Consider the following 19,206-nt stretch of genomic DNA (forward strand, 5'->3'; position numbering starts at 1 on the left):
CGGCCATGTGGATTGTTCACATTAGCATATTCATACATTTATCCGACTCCTGAGAACAACCATTTAAATTCTGGAATCAATTCTTTATCTCATGCAGTGTAGTCTCGTTATAATGAACACGGTTATAATGAAATTCCGGGTACAACGAAGTAAAGATCTAGGCTCCAACATTATCAGCTCTGTGTTCTTTATTGTTTATCTGTTCGGTTATAATGAAATCTCGATATAACGAAAGAAAACTCTTTCGTTGTAACGGGAGTCCACTGTATTGGATGTCTTAAAAGCCAATCGTGTATGGGCTGAATCATTCTGCTCGAATACTTCCTTTATGCCCCTGTGTATCATTCCATCTGCTGATACTAAACAGCAAACAGATACGCACACCATAATCATACAACTGTATAAACTGCAACTTTATATTGGTAAATGTGCTTGTTTGTAGTCTTAATGGATGATAATGCCTGAACTTTAAATGATATTGGATGTGTTGTTCCGTGATATGTGTGCCCAATCTGTGTTAATGTACTGCACTCTACTATCTACTGCTTAAAAAAACAAACAAAAGAAATAGTGCAATTATTTTATTGATATTGCATCTCATGTTTCCATCTTTTTCTTGGTGTTTGTTGGCTTGTAAAATAAAAGGTCATTTCTTGCCATCTAGTCCTTTTTTAACGGATTGCTTTTCATTATCGCTCTGTACATGTCTTCGTTTTTATTTTCATTGTTCGTTCACTGTTTTCTCTTGTCTTCTAGTCACTTTTTTCTTGTTTTTAAAAAATCTTTTCAAGATGAGGTACATGTTTGTATGTTTCCCTGGGGAGATGGCGACATAATTGTAAAGCCTCCTCACTCCTCTGTATATTTCAGCATATGTTTATGCTCTCTCTCTCTCTAATATAATAATAATAAATTAAATATATATATATATATATGTATATATATATATATATATATGATATATATATATATATATATATATATATATATATATATATATATATATATATTATACAAATATACTTGGTCTTGAGAGTTTCTTGTTAAAACTATGGGCAGAGGTGACTCCAAACTAGTACTATTCACTGAGGGGCGCAGCCCCGAAGTGAATAGTACTAGTTTGGAGTCACCTCTGCCCATAGTTTTAACAAGTAACTCGAAACTAGGCAAAGTATATTTGTTTTATATTTTGGATCAAAAATTTGAATAAAAAGTGAAAATCATTATGGACCGTCTATAGGCTTAGCCGCACTGCGGTGGCAGCGCAGCACCTGCGATACGCAACAGTGCGAGAGATAGGAAATTGAAAAACGTAGTAGCCGTGGCACCGCCAGAGTTGCCCGTCGCATGTATCCAAGCGCTCGTATGGCCGCTGCAAACCTGAACACTAGAATTCGGGACCGGACGCGGATGGGTACACTTAAATCATTTTGCAAATAGTATACTATTTGCAAAATGTCGTCATAAAAGTGACGTCATTTTGCAAATAGTACTTCTTGGAGTGTCAAACACACCAACACTCTAAAATAGTTCAAAATACCTATAATCACGTGAAGCTCTTTTAACCAATCAATGATAGACAAATTTTTGATCCAAAATATAAATATATATATATATATATATATTATATATATATATATATATATATATAGTTCGTAAGTAATTCTGTAATATTTTCCCTCACATATTGTATTCAAATCTTGTGTGGGAAATTGTTGTTCTGTATTACTAAACTTCATCCATTGTATTTACTTTAAAAAATCGTGTTATTCTCATCATTACTAATTCCACATATTTCATCTCATACAGAACCTTTTTTTCATCGCTTAAATACCTTGAAGCTTCAAGACATCCACATTCTACAAACAGGCATATTCAAGTAAAAGTACACAACAAATCAACTTATTAACATTATTCCACAATAATATTTCACTTAAACTCGAATATCCACACATACCCAACTGGCCGCTCGACAGACCATCACCTTGTGAACCCCAAAACTGTTTTACGAGTTTCTTCGAGAGACAAAAGATTAATTTGTCTCCCTATCGTCTTAAGACAGTACACTTATTTTTTTTCCTTTAAAACTCATCTAAGAAAGTATCTGTAATCGAAATATATATCCAGCTAATATATTCTCACTTAATATATGTATTTATTAATTTTAAGTCTTGGTCAGCCCTGAACCTTAAAAAAAATATTAGCCGGCTTCTTCCATTCTCTTTCATACTGTTCTTGGTTAATGACCTTACAGGGGTATTTATTTGCATATGGTATCATTCAATCAAACGCATCTAAGATATGAGCATTTAAATAGCATTCACACTGCCTTGCACTGTCACCTGCACACACGACACACTGTCATTTGCACGCACTAACACTTCCATTTACAAGTAGTCAATTGTTGTTGTTTTTTCTTCTTTCTCAAAATACGAAGTCATAGTTTGTTTCCTTTTTGTTTTGTTTTAGGATAACGTGTTTGGTATACAAGGCTACGATTAAGAGTTATATACATAAATTAAATCTTATTGTTTTAGTAACATATTTGCTTAAGATAGGGCCTCATCCACGTCAAGTTCTGTTTATGATGACGGTTCCCTGTATTGATTTCTCCTTTGTTCATAAACGAATACAGTATGACTTAATACGTTGCTGTAATTCGTATGTTATTAGAGATGATGTTATTATCATTTTGTTATTGTATTTGGAGAAAGAACATGCAGAAATACAACCAAACCAAATGTGTGTAGATTTTTAACAGTCAGAATATACCTTGACATAACCGTGAGCGGAATGCTGGTAATGAGTGTATACTAAGCTTTAGGTTATAACTGGTAGTAACTTTTCGGTGCTTGTCATGGGCACTTAATTATTAATTATGGTCAGCACTCAACAACACGTAACTCATTGCACTCTACATCAACTTCCTAAAGAGACGTATTTTTAATCACCGATTTTACGAATTAGGAATATCACGTTGTGACGAGGTAGATATCATTTTTTTTCTCTCTTATATTTCTTTTTTGAGAATCTGTCCCATCATCCTATTGTGACTCTGCCTTTAACAGTAAGTAGTTACAGTCTTTTGTGGTAACCTTCTGTTGTTTGTGTGACGCATATATGTATTCATGTTGTGGATCATTTGTGTAAGTAAAACTTGATTATTAATCTTCTATCATCAATCAAACGGCATTAAAAACTCTCAAGTACACCCCTTAAATCAAGAAAAGGAAAGAAATATACATCACTCCAAACAAAACAAAACACAACATTTTGATTTACCATACCAAAATTATTTAATAAGATTGAAGACACCAAGAAAATTTCTTGTACAATAAAATATCTCATTTGGCCACAAAAGCAAATAAACATCCAAACAGAAGACGTCTCGGGTACAGCATTTTTTTTTCTTTTAAAACCCGACGAACAAATGCCATTAATGATAGGTATATCACTAAATTTGAACTAGGTTACTATGGGAACACAACAAGAGCTTACACAATCGTTGACAAACATATACTAGACAATATGTAAAACTTTACCTCACTATTTTTCCTCCTTTCTGATTGACAAGTCGATTTGTAGAAACACTCCTGGATTTCGTAAAGTACTCAAATTATCTTGAATTTGTTCCGTAACTCTTAAATCCCAGTAGATTTTGCAAAGGTGTTACAAAATCCCATAGGCAATCAATATGGATTAAAGTTGCAAGTGAACCAACAATCAAAAAAATGACGTCTTTTCCATCGGCAGTAACAAAGAATTCGCTTGTTGCTCCTTGTTTATCGGGATCAACGGAAACAGTAGACATGATTCATCATTGAAAGAAAGCAAATATCAAGCAGAGGGGGTGGAGGTTGAGATGTGGATTTTCTTCAATTTGTCTCCCTCTACAAATGAAATTTGTAAGATCGCAACAAACATGTCGCAAAAAAGAGCCACGGGACTCGAACCAGTCATCTGCTGCTTTAATTCCTTTTCCGATATGTTTGTTAGATTATAGATAAGCAGTTGCGATCTTACAAATTTCATTTGTAGAGGGAGACAAATTGAAAAAAAAAAATCATCATTTATCAATACTTGTCAAAATCCTTAGCTATCAGTATAATCTATAGATATCAGATTTTTTTCTTTCAAATTCATTACTATGTTTTATCGATCATCATCACAATCTATCTCAAAATGTGTGATGAATATACCACCAACAAGCAGTCCTTCACCATAACAATGGGGAAAACACGACGTTTGATGTAGTCACCACACTTATGTATATATCCTACATGGAAATTAACTGTACTTCAGCATTCTAACGGCAGTATTTTGTGGATTCTTGAATGAAATTGTATATTGTAACTCCACATGATATTATTCATACACCTGAAGACTTATCGGCAATTCATCTGAATTGCAAACTGCGCGACGACCTTTCAAGAGACAAACAGTTGCTAGCCATCGTTTCTACTTCGTTAATGCAGACGCTTAACATAAAGTAATACAGAAGTGTGAGAATCTGGATAAGCTAACACGAAACTACGAGCATTCAAATTTCTTTCGTAAGTCATCTATTACATGGCGTGCCATAGACACTGTTAAAAAGTGTTCGTGATCACATGGCAGTGACGTCACCTGTTAAAATATTCAGCATTTTATCTGTACGTGAAAACAGTTCAATGCCATCTAAAAGTTTTTTTTTTCTTTTTTTTTTCCAGCTGTATTCATAATGTTTTTCACAGGGACAAGAGAAAGAAGAGTCAATTTTTGGGGACGCACAGAAATATGATATCTTGGTCCTTAATAGTGAAGGTATAACCAAGCGTTTCAAGTGACGTCACATCTTGGGATCATAAACACCGTGATTTGGTCCTATTACCAGGACGCCCAGTCAAACATCTCTTAAAACTTCAAACTATCCTAACATCCCTTATGTTTCTTCGTTCCCCCCCCCCAAAAAAAAAAATCACTGATTTGTTGCTTTACTTAATCATTTTTCGTTTCTTTAAAGATTCGTAAAACCGCTTTGAACTTCGACGTTAATAATCTGTCGGATAAGTTTTAGAACACGACACGACCAGACTCACTTTTTTTGAGAAAGAAAGAGAAAAAAATAGTACAGGGTATCTTCAACTTCACGCGATACAGGCAAGACACTATTAGATTGAATAGCGACCATTGAAATCGTAATCCCCTTTATTTTTGCCGCCTTAATTTATGTCAAGTACATTGCACAAATATCCCGAGCTTAACATCACCATGATAACAATCATAGTGTCAGAATCCTTTATATCGCGCATTACAATGCTACAACGCACAATTGAGAGAGATTAAGCTTTCTAAAGCAAATCACTTGTAAATACTGAAAGCAATCTAGTCCTATGAGACACGGCTTAAACGGACTAAATCCACAGCAAGGACTTCTTTTCATCTACCTTAATACAATCGGCCTTGAAATCCAAATGCGTGTTGATTTGTGCTGATTTATGATACCCTCAACATCACTTTTGCGGTGAAACGAACATCTAGAAACATTCCATATATTTTTAACGATTTTTTTCTTCTATTTTTCTTCAGACAACTTGGGAACGCCCACAAAAAAATCCTTCCAAACAAATATTCTTGAGATGACATCATCTGGCAATCATTGCTAAAGTACTGAAATGTTTAACAAAAGACAATGGAATGCACCTTCCCCTCGACTAAGCATAACTTGCATGTTCCCTCGCCATGTCTTTCGTTAGTCACATTAATATCACAGAAACATGCAAGTTATGCTTAGTCGAGAGGAAGGTGCATTCCAATGTCTTTTGTTAAACATTTCAGTACTTTAGCAATGATTGCCAGATGATGTCATCTCTAGAATATTGGTTTGGAAGGATTTTTTGTGGGCGTTCCCAAGTAATCTGAAGAAAAATTGAAGAAAAAATCGTTAAAAATATATAAAATGTTTCTAGATATTCGTTTCATCGCAAAAGTGATGTTGAGGGTATTATAAATCAACACAAATCAACATGCATTTGGATTTCAGGGCCCCTTTAAAACCCTGAATATTAATTTCGCTTTTCCAAGAGAGGGCGGCAGAACGCAAATGCAAGCACGTAAGCATCCCATTGCCATGCTTTCTCTATCTGAACCAGGATTAATAATTATGGCGTTGTCTTTGAGTATGAGAACATTCTCGTTTGACATGTCCATGATTCCGATGAAAAGCTTTCATAATACTTTTATCAGTATTTTGATAGATAACTATTAATTCCGAGTTTGGTGACAAACGAAGGCAAGGTATCAAAGAAACGGTTAACATCAGATTTGAAAGAATGGGCTTTGCAAAGGCAAAACACAAATGATAATTTCTGCAATATTTGCAATGCTTCAACTTTTCCAAGAAAAAAAAAAAAACACGCACGCTCATGACAAACGCTCATGCGTAAATATTCAAAGAGAGGCCAGTACGTAACAATGCTCTAATTAGTGACTTTCGAGGCACATCCAACGGTTCATTAAGTTTGTTGGAAACGACGTCGTCATTGAATGCTCCTTAGATGACGTAAGTTCGACACGATAGCCTGGTATTTTAAACCGCCTATTGGTTCAACGCCAAGATGAATCACACGTGAACATTGAACCCTCATACCGCCCTCTACGTTTTGGAAATGAGGAGCAGAATATGCAAATCAAGTCTCTGTCCACTATCTATTGATTTCCTTCAGCCCTTCAGCCATGAGGAAAAATGCTCCTCTCTCTGTCAAACAGCATTCATCCTGTCCAAGTTTGTTTGATTTTTTTAAATCTAAGTAAACTCCCGCTAGTTACTGCTAATCGACAATAGCAAAAAGGGGATAGTCACTCTCTTTATTTCTGTTTTGTTGTAGTTTTTGCACTACCTGAAACTGAACGCCGAAAGGTGAACAGCTAGTTATGAATATGCACCTCCTCCCCCCCCCCCCCCCAATCCGCGTTAGCCTTGCGCCCGGTATGCAAATGGAATACCTTAACATTAGCATTTTATTTCCATCGTGGGATTGAAATAATGGTTACGACTAATACCTTTGGCCTCATGCAAAAGATATGTCGAAAGGTATTAGTGTTGTTTTTTGTTTCTTTGTTATTACGGAGAACCAAGCGCTTATAATTATTCACGACGCTGACAGTCATAGTATCTTCATACGCAATACACTTTGAATTCTCGCCTAGATATTGATCTGAATATAATTTACATCATGTTACCTCTGCTGTCGTAACACGTTTGTCACGATAGAATGAAATCCCCAAAGACGTTTCACATCATCCACCATGCCGGTTCCCACAAACTTTCGCGAAGGCATGCTTAAAGGACAAGTTCACCTTCATAGACATGTGAGTTTAATGAATGCAGCAATATTAGTAGAACACATCCGTGAGAGTTTGACGAAAATTGGACAATCCCTTCGAAAATTATGAATTTTTGAAGTTTTTGCTTAGTCACGACTGGATGAGAAGACTACTATAGCTTGTGATGTCACATGTGTACAACTATATAAAGAAAGAATAAAGAAAATTCAACATATTTTCACTTTTCTCACATAACAAAAGAACACTCAACTTCTCTCTTTCAGAAGGCAGGGGGAATAATACGCCAGTAACAAGTCGAAGAAATGTGCACCTTATTCAAAAAGTAAAGTTTTGTGAAATTCTCTTTTTAATTTCCTTATATCGTTGTACGCATGGGACATCATACACTGTAGTAGTCTTCTCATCCAGGAGGGACTGCACAGATACTTGAAAAAATCATAACTTTTGAACGGATTGTCTGATTTTCCTCAAACTTTCACTGATGTGTTCTACTAATACTGCTGCATTCTCTCAGTCCTTACGTATGTGAAGATGGACTTGTCCTTTCACTTTCAAATGCGCGAGCGAAGTAAGCTCAGTGTTACATAATGTTACACGCTATTATTTTTTTCGTTACTCTATCAACTGAGAGGGGTGATGTTGCAAACGTAAATTCAACTGGTCGCCACGGATGTACCTCATCTGAAAGAAACTGACCCAAAAATACAAATGCACTACTTACATCATTAACCACTTTTATCGTCGTACCAAGGGCGGTATAAACTGCACGGTAGTGGCAGGGGTGAATAACGTTGCTAAATTCGACAATGTTGAGAGTGGATGTAGTATAAAGGTTTATGCACCGACAGTAAACCACGACGCATTATTCATACCAAATACGCAATTACATTAGTACACTGTGGACGGACAGGTAAATTCGACGATGATGTTCATTGTCTCAGTATTAACACCAGAAGTGCGGACATTGTGATTGTAATGATTATCGTGGTACTATTTACAAGAGACCAATAACAGTTAGGACTCCACTCCAAATACAAGATAGATAGAGTGAGGTATGCATTAGACATAAACATGAAGTGCGCAAATCATTCCTTCATAATGTTTAAGCCATACCTAATAGCCATGTAATGCATTGGTAATGATTATAGTGCTTACCACTTCGGTGCTCCAAAATATTCTGTAGTGTATGAGACAAAATGTGCTCGCATTATTTACATGGTCGAACATATTTACATGTTTCTCCCACACCAAGGACAAGCGATAGACATTATCATAGCTGTAAATGGATGAACGAAAGACCAGAAACAAACAACAACAACAACCCAACAACAGACAAATATTTGCACTTTAGAGAACGTATGTACAAAAGACTACACATAACAGCCATACATTGACGAATCAACGTTAGTATGTGTTTATGTGTGGAAATCTTGCCGCGTTTTCAATGAACACCAAGGAAATACGCCGCCTAGTTGCAAACGTTATCAACTTTTGATACTCTTTTGGTCGGGCTAATTTACATAAGATGATAATTAGATTAAGATTAGTTTCTGTTCTACGTGACTGCTATGAAAGCATTGAATGCTTCTAATCAAGCAACCACAGGTCCTATGGCTTTGAGCCCCCTCAAAAGGAGTAGGAAATGAGGATAAAGTGCCTTGCTTACAGCCACAACTGCTACTGCCGGGAACTCGATCAAAGGACATGATGACAGGTAGTATTGATAATCCGTAGTCTCGTCAGCAGATCTCCAACAGCCCCTTGTTGCCGTCGGTATCCGAATATATAACGCAGTATTAATTTGCAATATATATATAGCGCCTTTACGGAAACGACCTCCATTAATCAGCGCAACATCATTCAAGATCAACTCGGTCCTATAACATTCTAAATTGTGCAGGCATTTTTAGGTCCGTAATAGTTGGCGATGTTTTTTCTTTTTTTTTTTTCCTGTCATGACCGGTGTGCCAGGAAGGACTGAAAACACTGAATCTATCAACTTTTGACCACATCGTCCTATTTTCTTCTTTAAACTAACTTCCCAAGCATATCGATATAAGCGGAGATGAATGAACGTAAATTAACAGGTTACCAACAAAGTCTTTCTATAATTTTTAGTACGATACAGGGTTTCCTATCAAATCTAAAATACTTTTGGCTATCTCTTTGTTTTCTGAGAAGAAAGAATCTACTTTTATATTGAGGAATCTTCCTTTCCTTGCGATGCCGTAAGCCTCTCACTTTTCGTCTTCATGCTGATGCTAACGGAGATATTTTCCCGGGCTTTACCCCGCCAACAGGGCCAGAAAAACTTCTTGAAGTACTTCTTGAAGCTCGTCGTGGTGAAGGCATACACGAAAGGGTTGACGCACGAATTGGCGTAGGCGAGACCCAGGCAGAGCGTGTACACCTCGCTTTTGACGTGATTGTTGTAGTGGTCGCTGTCACTGTACAGCCAAAGGTTAATGGTATGCATAGGCGCCCAGCATAGAGCGAAGAGAAACACGACGATGAACACCATTCGAGTGATCTTCTTTTTCCGCCGCAGCGACCGGGCGTTCGCCTGTGCGGATTCCGTACCAGCTGATGTTTTGTGCCAGACCTGGTAGAGGATTTGGATGTAGCAGAACATGATGATCGAGAGGGGTACGACGTACATGGCTAGAACGATGAAAAGGTAGTAGATGAGGTTTCCGTGGTTCCACCCGAAGTTTCGGTCGCACTCGAGGTTGCCGCTTTCTGATTCTTCTGTTTTGTTGAAAACGAGCACGGGAACGTGGACGACAACGGAAACTGCGATCGTGAGAAAAGAAAAAAACAGAGAACAGATTCTCTTTACTGTGATCGATGTCCAAAGCAGTGTGTGGAAACCTAGTCTCTTCAAATTCTGAAGCTCTCATTCAGTCTTGCGTAGATACAAAATTGTATATTCGTACTCACGTGTTCGTATTCTTTTTCTCTGTTTGTATGTTTGTCTATGTGTATGTATGTGTGTGTATGTATCAAATACACACAGAAATCAAGTCTTTCATGGACAGGTACATTTCCTTTATGGCATCTAACAATCCAATAACATAATCATAGATTTGCAGCATATAACTTTTCGCATGACATAGGGTTAAAATGTCATAGTAAACAAAGAAGGATAATCATAAGTTGGTATATTTAATCACTCACTTAACAACTAACGAAAAAATGGAGACCGTGCATGAGGCAATTCGCTTAGAAAATTAACTAAATTCTCGACAATAAAAATGTTGATTCGTCCATATCGAATTGTCATGGAAACGACTATGGATGTGGGCAAAATTTGAATGTCGAGTCGCGGAACTTACATAACCATATTCCGATGTTGAATAGCGCCGCTCGTCGGGTTGTCCTTGTGTTCCTAGAGCGGACTGCATGGACGATCAGAAAGTATCGATCGATCGTCATCGCGGTGAGCGTAAGACACGTGGCCTGAACTGTTACCTGTACAAGAAAGATAAAGATAGATGGATAGAGAGATAGAAAGATAGATAGATAGATAGATAAACAGATAGATAGATTATAGATGGATGAAGAGAGACAGAGAGAGAAAGAAAGAGTGGAGTATTATTAGGAATATTCGACAAAGTTTCTATCTCATTTTTCTAGGGAAAATCTTTTCCCTTGTTGTTGTTTTTTTAGCTTTTATCCTTATCCGTTGTTATATTTGTTTTGGCTTTTGGAGGTCTGTTATTATCCTTACTACCTCCATTTTACTTTAACAGGCACTGTTCCTTTTCTACCGAAGGAGATTGAACATCTGCCCTTATTCCATGGCACCTAATAAAACCCATGTCATTTTTCATGTCACGACAAGATTGGTAATGGTTGTAGTCTGGATGATTATGGAACTTATTTCCTAAATGTCAAGTGACCAATTATCAGGAAGAACATAAAGCAATAAAAAATGCAAACGTCACACAGTCAAACACATGAAAAGAAACATAGTCTACCTCTTACTTTTCAGAACGACTTGTCTTTCTTCCTACAACTCTGACAATGTTCTCAAATCCACAAGTCATCCACGAATTGGCGAACAAGGCTTGGATTCAATTCAGTTCGATAAACTTTCTTTTCCATACATAACAGCAACAACACCACTAAACTGACAATACAATGAGTACATCAATTAAGATCAGCACAATGTGAGGAATATCAATGAATTTCACACTATACGCTTCAAGCTATGGGATTAATTCCACACGTTTTTGGAAAATGTATCGACTCCGGCACTGAAAACAATACATGTCAAGTTGTGTCCCTCAGAGAAAATTCGTCGAAAAGTGAAATAAAACACTAAGGAATACTAAAAAGTGGACGAATACAAAAAAGGAGGAAAAAACGACTATATGACAACTAACACAAACACACACACACACACACACACACACACACACACACACACGCACACACACATACATGGTATGGACATACAAATGCCTCCAGGATAAATGTATGCTTAAAGTATTTTATCTATAATTATCTGTCTATCTAGCTACCTGTCTGTCTATCTACCTATCTATCTGTCTATCTTAAGCAAATAATCAACGTTGGTGAAGGTGATGGGACAAACTATCACTTCCGAGGCGATATGGATGTAGCTATCTTTCCGAAGCGCAGCTGAGGAAAGATAGCGTACACATTCAGATCGCCGAGGAAGTGATAGTTTGTCTATTGCCTGAAACTAAAAGTTGATTATTTGCTTTGTATTCCACATCTAGGGTCCTAGAAATTCCCATTTTATTCCACATCTGAAACCGTTTTAGCTGTCTTTAGGTATCCTTAGGGCTTAGGCTACGTGTGCGCGTAGATGACAAAACAATGAAGTTGCTGCGCGCACCGCGCGGCACCGAAGTGAAAGTGCGTTGCACTGTGTACTATCAAGTGACCTAGGTCATATTATGATAGTCCACAGTGCAACGCACTTTTATTTCGCGCGTACTCATCTTGCGTTAGGACTGTGTGGACTGTGTGGAGATCAGCGAAACAAAAGGGACTATCAACATAGAGTGTAACGAACTTTTCTTCTCAGGCAATGTGATGGGCAAAACTACGCTTCATCACGTGATCAGCTCTGGACCAATCCTATTGCAACATTCTTAGTATGTGGAATATAATAATTATTATCTATAACATTAAATCAACACAACGATATTATATACTTAAGTATGGACCATCCATCTATCCAGGTATCAGTCTCTCCTGCAGGCCTTTTTTTTTTGCATTTAAATTAAAGATTTTATGTTTAATAATTCACTGGGGATTTGCATCTTTGAAAGGAGTAAATCTATTTCATTATTTTATCGCTTGATTTTGCTTGATTTATTTATTACAACGTAGTCTTTTTTATATAGTGTATACTCGGTAAGCCCGGTCTCGTGTGCGTTGGCATTGACCCTTGAACTCTTCATCCTTTGCCCCTTGCCCTGTCCTCTTCTTCCTCTCCCTCTTCCTGTCCACTTTGACCTCCTGTTTATTCTTTAAATGCGTATGTATTATACAAAAAATTTGCTTTGTGTCTGTCTGTGTGTCCCCCGACAAGCCCCCAATTGTTATGGGCCCGAGGAAAAGCTGGTGGCAATCACCACATCACATGCATCATCATCAGTGACACCAACCAGAAAAATGTATCACCACCTGACTTTCTTTGAGAAACAGCAACTGACAACGTTATTCTCACCCTCGAGCGCCATGTCTGTCTCCGAAAACTCTCGAAGCTTATCTACCCCCCCCCCCCGACTTAGCATGATACACTCATTTGGGTAAATGCATATTCATGCACAACTCTTAATTTAATTTCCGCATTTTGATTAAATGCTATGAATTTCTAATAACATGCTGATCAATGTTGACAAAGAAGAAGAGATTTTGGTACTATATCATTATTTTTATGATGATATTTGAAGAGAAAGTAGCCTACATACAAAAGTGTGTACTCAGAAAAGATGCTTTGAAGTTTAGGGTCTAGTCAAGTGCTTAATTTTACCCAGCTGTGCTCTCTGCAATGAATGGAACAGAGAACTGGATAAAAAAACTCATGGCAACTACTATGAAGGAATTATCAAACTGAAGTAAAAGTTTGGATATCTTCAATTACATTCTATTTATGACAGGCATTAACTGCCAACGCAAAAGCCCCATCCCTTCAAAAGTTATAAGAGTTGAAAGTGATAAGTGTTTGAAGGGTTTCTAGTGCTTATAGACCGAAACAAAGTGTGCTAGAAAGACACTGTTAAAGGTCCTATTTACCTTTGGGAGCAGTGATTCTAAAAAATTAAGATATCACTTTTAATGCATATGTGTAGGTCAGTTATATCACAAAACATCCTTATACCGTTTTTTTGTTTGTTTTTTTTTTTGCAATAAAGCCTGAAAGATTATAAGGAGATATCACTATTTTCCTCATTAAACCATAATTGTAGACGGTTTAGTCTGGAAACATTTTTATTACAACTATTGTTCACATTTTGTGTATTTACCAATATTTAACATCGATTGTACTGGTTCAAATTCTTACATTGGTTGTTTCTATCCCTAACTCACATTTTAGAACTATTTTGAAGCACTACTACTGGGCTTTTGTTTCATCTGCAAATGGTAAAGTATGCCTTTAACACTGTTTAAGAGGATAATTTCCAATTCGTGTTACGATCCCCATCCTTAGAAATATATTGAAGAAGAATTGTTCTTTCATAAAATATTGAAAACTGAAGATTGACAAGGTTTTCCCTTTCCACGTGTTTCCAGTCCTCGCGGAAAATCGGCTCGTGTGACTTTTTGTTGGTTTTTGGGATGCATGGTCACACTTATTAGTTCGCTTTTTACGACCATCAAGCTGTTTGGTGATAACTCCATTATGTACATTTACTTATTTGTTTGGTAATAATATTTTTGTTGGGTAAATACGTTATACGTTATACTTTGAATGATTATGTATATTTACTTTATTGTTGGGTGAAAACTTTATGTAGTCTTTTTGTGTTTTATGTATATTAGCTGGGATATTAGCGCGCCTGGTCCTTGGTCTTCGTGTCTTTGTTTTTGTTTTTTCTTGAGGAACATTTCCCATTCTACATTGTTAGTCTATCAGTCAGATCAACACGCCCCTTCTTTGTTGCTTTATACCTGTCATATTGAGGAGACGAAGACTTCAAAGTTATCATTCGAGAACTGTACTTTATATAAAGAATACAAAGAAGCACGTCTAACTTGAAACGGACCACGCAGATGGTGAATGATTCGAACCATCTTCCCGTCCATGCAACCCTGGTCCCTAGTGCTCCGGTCGGCTGAAACAATGCGTTCTATTTTGTTTGTACAGATGTACTTTGTGTCAATTACCCTACCTCGTTCCTGATGAAACATCGCAGACTAAAAGAAAGAAAGAGCGAGAGACAAAACAAAGACGCACCCAAAAAAGAAGACATCCCTTATTCCCCTACCCTCTTACCCATCACCATCTTGAGCGCAATAATTTGTTCCTATCTGGGCCCGGGGGCAGCGCGCAAAATGTCATGAAAGAGCTTTCCAGAGAAACAACGCGCGATGCGCGACATCAATTCCTCTGCATAGCGGTGAACCAATCCCTGGAGTGGACCAATTTCTCACTGAACGGTACCAAATCATTACTTCTGCGAGGCAACACGAGGGAACCCGTTTTTACGTGAACGCTGATTCAGATGTATCTTCTGTCAGTCCTGCAAGATTGCCTCTTCTTATTCAGACTAGATAAATAAGTGAGTTTTGACGTCATCGACGGATTCTAAATTTTCTTTTATAGAACTTTTCTTCTTCTTTTTTTTTTTCCATACGAAGGCGGCATACCAGACTTTGGTACCCTTTGAGATTATTTCACAAATGAAAGGTGATATGAGGAAAATCCTCTCAGCTTGCAGGGAGGCGGAGAATTGCCTCTCGCCGTATTACTCTGAGTAGCACAAGCAGTGGATATCTTGTTGCAAAACTTTCCCGCCGAATTCTGCCCGCTCAACTTAAAATTAACGAGCCCAAGGAAAGGAGAGGGGACTACACCAGACCCACTTTACGTTCGCTTCGATGACGGACAATACTGAGCAGCATATCGTGTTGCCTGTTAAAATGTCATCTTGTTTGTTTGGGTTTTTTTCTTCCTTGTGATCAATGATAAAATAAAGGATAAACTATAAAGAAATTAAGCACTTGAACAATTAACTGTCAACCTCAAATTCACGTGCAATCTCTCAACATACAATGTGACTTGCCCACGCGTCATTTCCGTGTTGGCAGCTCCTTCCTCTTATTCAACCTGTTTGCTCCCCACCCCCCCCCCCACTCTCTCTCTCTTCCTAAATCCTTCTTTTTGATAAGTAGTTACAGCACATTGGTCCTTGTGACGGGTTATTTAATATCAGGCATCACATCGAAAACCATCTAAAAAATCCTACTTGAGTAGATTAAATATCATTAAGCTTGGTGAGTAGCGGAATGTACTGAACGCAAAAGTAAAAATGCTAAAGTGCATTCGTGAGGTAGATAAATAGACCCACACACACACATGATCACACACACACACACACACACACACACACACACACACACACACACACACACGAACACACGAACACACACTCACGCACACATTTTATACAATCTATTTCCCACTCATGGGGTGGAACAGTCTAGTCAGCTTAAGGCTCGTTTTCAGGGCCTTCATACTCTCAGGTTAAAGATTACAAAACATTTTATACATAACCATGGAATGCATGTTAATCAAGGACAAGGAATGCATAAACTGATCCTTGGATGAATAAAACCGAAGATTATAAACACAGTTGTGTCAGATATAACAAATACTAAAGGGGAACAACAATTCATATCCGAGTGAGAATTCAATGATTGGGGAGAAGAAATCGTTTCTCTCCCCCCTCCCCCCCCCCCCTCTCTCTCTCTCTCTCTCGTACTTTGCAATGCTTTATATATTCAGCAGCTTTTTTTGCTACAATTATATTTAGAGAGCAACAGTTGGGTCCGCCAACTGCGTGTTGGTCATGAATACCTAATCAGTAGACAAGCTGAATTACGAGTATGTGCGTGTATGTGTGTGTATGTGTGTGTGCGTGTATGTGTGTGTTTGGGGTGTATGTGTGCTTGTGTGCTTGTGTGCCTCCAAAAAGGGATTTGTTCGTCCCTTTTATGGCTAGAATGGATACAAGTAGCAAGGTGCCAATCTGGCACTTGAGGCAATAGTTATAGATCCTGCACACGTTGAACCTGATCTCCTTGACAATCTGGGGTTGAAAATGGTTTTCTAATTTGACTATTCTGTTTTAGATTTTGTACGAATCGGAATTGTAAAAGGACACGGAGAGAAGAGAAGAGAAAAAAATGTGAAAATTAAAGGTAAACGGCAAATTTAGCAAATTATTTCATTTTACAGCGCAGCCCGGTGGTTGTCGGAAGCGAGCAATTGCTGAAATCGCATTGATGTCATTTTAGAATGCAGATTTCTCTCTCCCTCTCCATCCCTCTCTCTCTCTCTCTCTCTCTCTCTCTCTCTCTTTCTTGGAGCGCATGTACATTTTCAAAGTAAACATTACGCGAGGGATTTGCTCAAAAGAAAATGCATATAAAAAACAGGGTCACGAAAGAGACAAAAAATGAAAGAGAAAATGGTCCAGGGCAGAGGTTTGGCAAAGGAACGGGGAAAACTTTAAATAATGAGAATCAGGCAGGGAAAAGGGAAGAGGGTTACAAGAAATGTAAATACTAGCTGCTGTTGTTGTTGTTGTTTTTTCTATAGGAGAGACAGTGAAAGAAAAAACTTTTTTTGTAAGACAATGGCCCGAGGACAATGATAAGAATAGGGATATCAAAATCAGGACATATAATCCACGCCAGCGTGGGACCCTAGGGCGTAGTTTGCTTGACATGGAAAAATTAAGGCGGCAAAAAACAGAAGCAAAACTCGCTCCTAAGCGACAGAAAAGGGAAATGGGTTTTTGAAATGGTAGAAGAGACCTTCCGCGCCTCTTTGACAGAAAAAGTCTAAACAAATGAATGCTACATTGAAGGAAAAGAAAAACACTCTAAAATGTAGGAACTGGATCATTGGCTGATTGGGTATGGCTTATTGCTGCAATACGCAAGTAACAATGTTATACAGTACTACATTCATATATTTAGAGAGAGACATGTAGACAATCAGGTAGAAATATATATGATTTGTATATTCAATTTATATATATAGCTATATCTATATATACATATATATAATTATATATATATATATATATATATATATATATATATATACATATATATATATAGGGAGAGAGAGAGAATTATATGTATATATAAACATATATATATGTATATATATATATATATATATATATATATATATATATATATATGTATGTATGTATATATAGTAACTGGCAGTGTAAATTGGGGAAAAAGTAAGACTCCTACATGTAAGAGAACCAATGAAACAACGATAAATTACATTTTGACGTTCGCCTCATACAATGAGAGCTATAGAAGATGAGGGATGGAGATAGATTTCCTTGTTGAAGATTTGTCTAATTATTTCTTTCATCAAGACTCTCAGGATTCTCTCACTGAACAATATGAGTTTAGTTCATTTCATCACTCGCTGTCTTTTCGATCCGTTGTACACTCTCTTTTCCCCGCCGAAAAAGATAAAAGACACTTGAAAGAGCATCTCATTGCAATCACATATTCATGATGATATGATTAAACATGCATCTTCATTCTTTGTTTGTTTGGTTGTTCTTTTATTTTTAGGGGAGAGGGGTATTACTGAAGTATTCGATGGAAGTACATGCCACATAATCATGACAGCTAGCCTTGTCATACTTTTTCGGCACACTCGACAGAATGACAGGAAAGAAACACAAGACTTGTATTTAAACCATACCATGCCTTTAGGTATCTTGATCCTTAGATTTAAATACCGTTGGATCCCAACGAAGAAAAACATGAAGAAATAAAGACGAAATGAAAAGAGATGAACGTGAAAACGAGAAGAAAATAAAAAATGACTCTATCATCCATACGAGTATGCATTTAGCTCTTTCGTGATAGTATCATGATTAAAGTGATCTGAGTATATAATGTTCCCAACACAGAGACAGCGATGAAAACGAAACATATTGGTCATGCTGGTGGATGGTGATACTCTCTTTCAACTTTGCTGAAAATACACCGTGCACGCCCCTCACAGTCCGGGCTCTTATACCTCTAAATGAACGCAGCTGATGAACAAGAAAAGAGAAAGTGGAGGCAAAATCAATTTGGACAATCCTTCGGTGGCAATTTGAAACGGCTGTTGTAAATATTGCAAATCCTCCCGTATCGTACTTGGTTTACTCTACCAGAGCGTTCAGGGCAACTTTCCCACTAGCTCTTGCTCCCTCTCTCTCTCTCTCTCCATCGACGCAAACATCACATGAACCCCGATCTAAATGGATACTGTCCCATTCATGGCCCAAGGCTTTGACGAACATCAAACACAATCTATGATTTCATCTTCGATAATTCCGAGCAAGCCCGTGAGATAAGAGTCGCGATAATATGCGATGAAAGAGAGAAATAATCGTCATATACGTTCATTTTCAATATTGATGCAGGTGTCTTTTGTTCAGCGGCACAACTCGATGTTTGATGTCTTCTCTTGCTATGAATTGCACAGCCGGAGTGCCAATTTATATCTGTTTCAGTTAGATCACAAAAACAAGAAGATAATGCATCGCTTTTTGTCTGTTATGTTTATCTTTACATCACGATAGAGTTCTGTGTTTATAAACACATGTGTGTGTTATACTTCTGTTTTGCTTTGGTGTGTTTTTCTTC

The 19,206-nt window shown here is 37.4% G+C and overlaps 1 protein-coding gene across 1 annotated transcript in view; it reads right to left on the reverse strand.

Moving 5' to 3' along the window:
• Positions 1-9,520: 9,520 nt before the first annotated feature.
• Positions 9,521-19,206, reverse strand: part of LOC139721202 (G-protein coupled receptor 54-like) — a 43,081-nt gene continuing 33,395 nt past the window's right edge. The window contains exons 2-3 of the mRNA XM_071632529.1: positions 10,662-10,797; positions 9,521-10,119 (exon numbers count right to left, since the gene is read on the reverse strand). Coding sequence (XP_071488630.1) covers positions 9,521-10,119; positions 10,662-10,797 — 735 coding nt within the window. The remainder of the gene's footprint in view (positions 10,120-10,661; positions 10,798-19,206) is intronic.

This window comes from Diadema antillarum, unplaced genomic scaffold (genome assembly GCF_040938485.1).
Source record: "Diadema antillarum isolate AM-2024a unplaced genomic scaffold, OU_Dant_1.0 scf00000140, whole genome shotgun sequence".
NCBI classification, from domain to species: Eukaryota; Metazoa; Echinodermata; class Echinoidea; order Diadematoida; family Diadematidae; genus Diadema; species Diadema antillarum.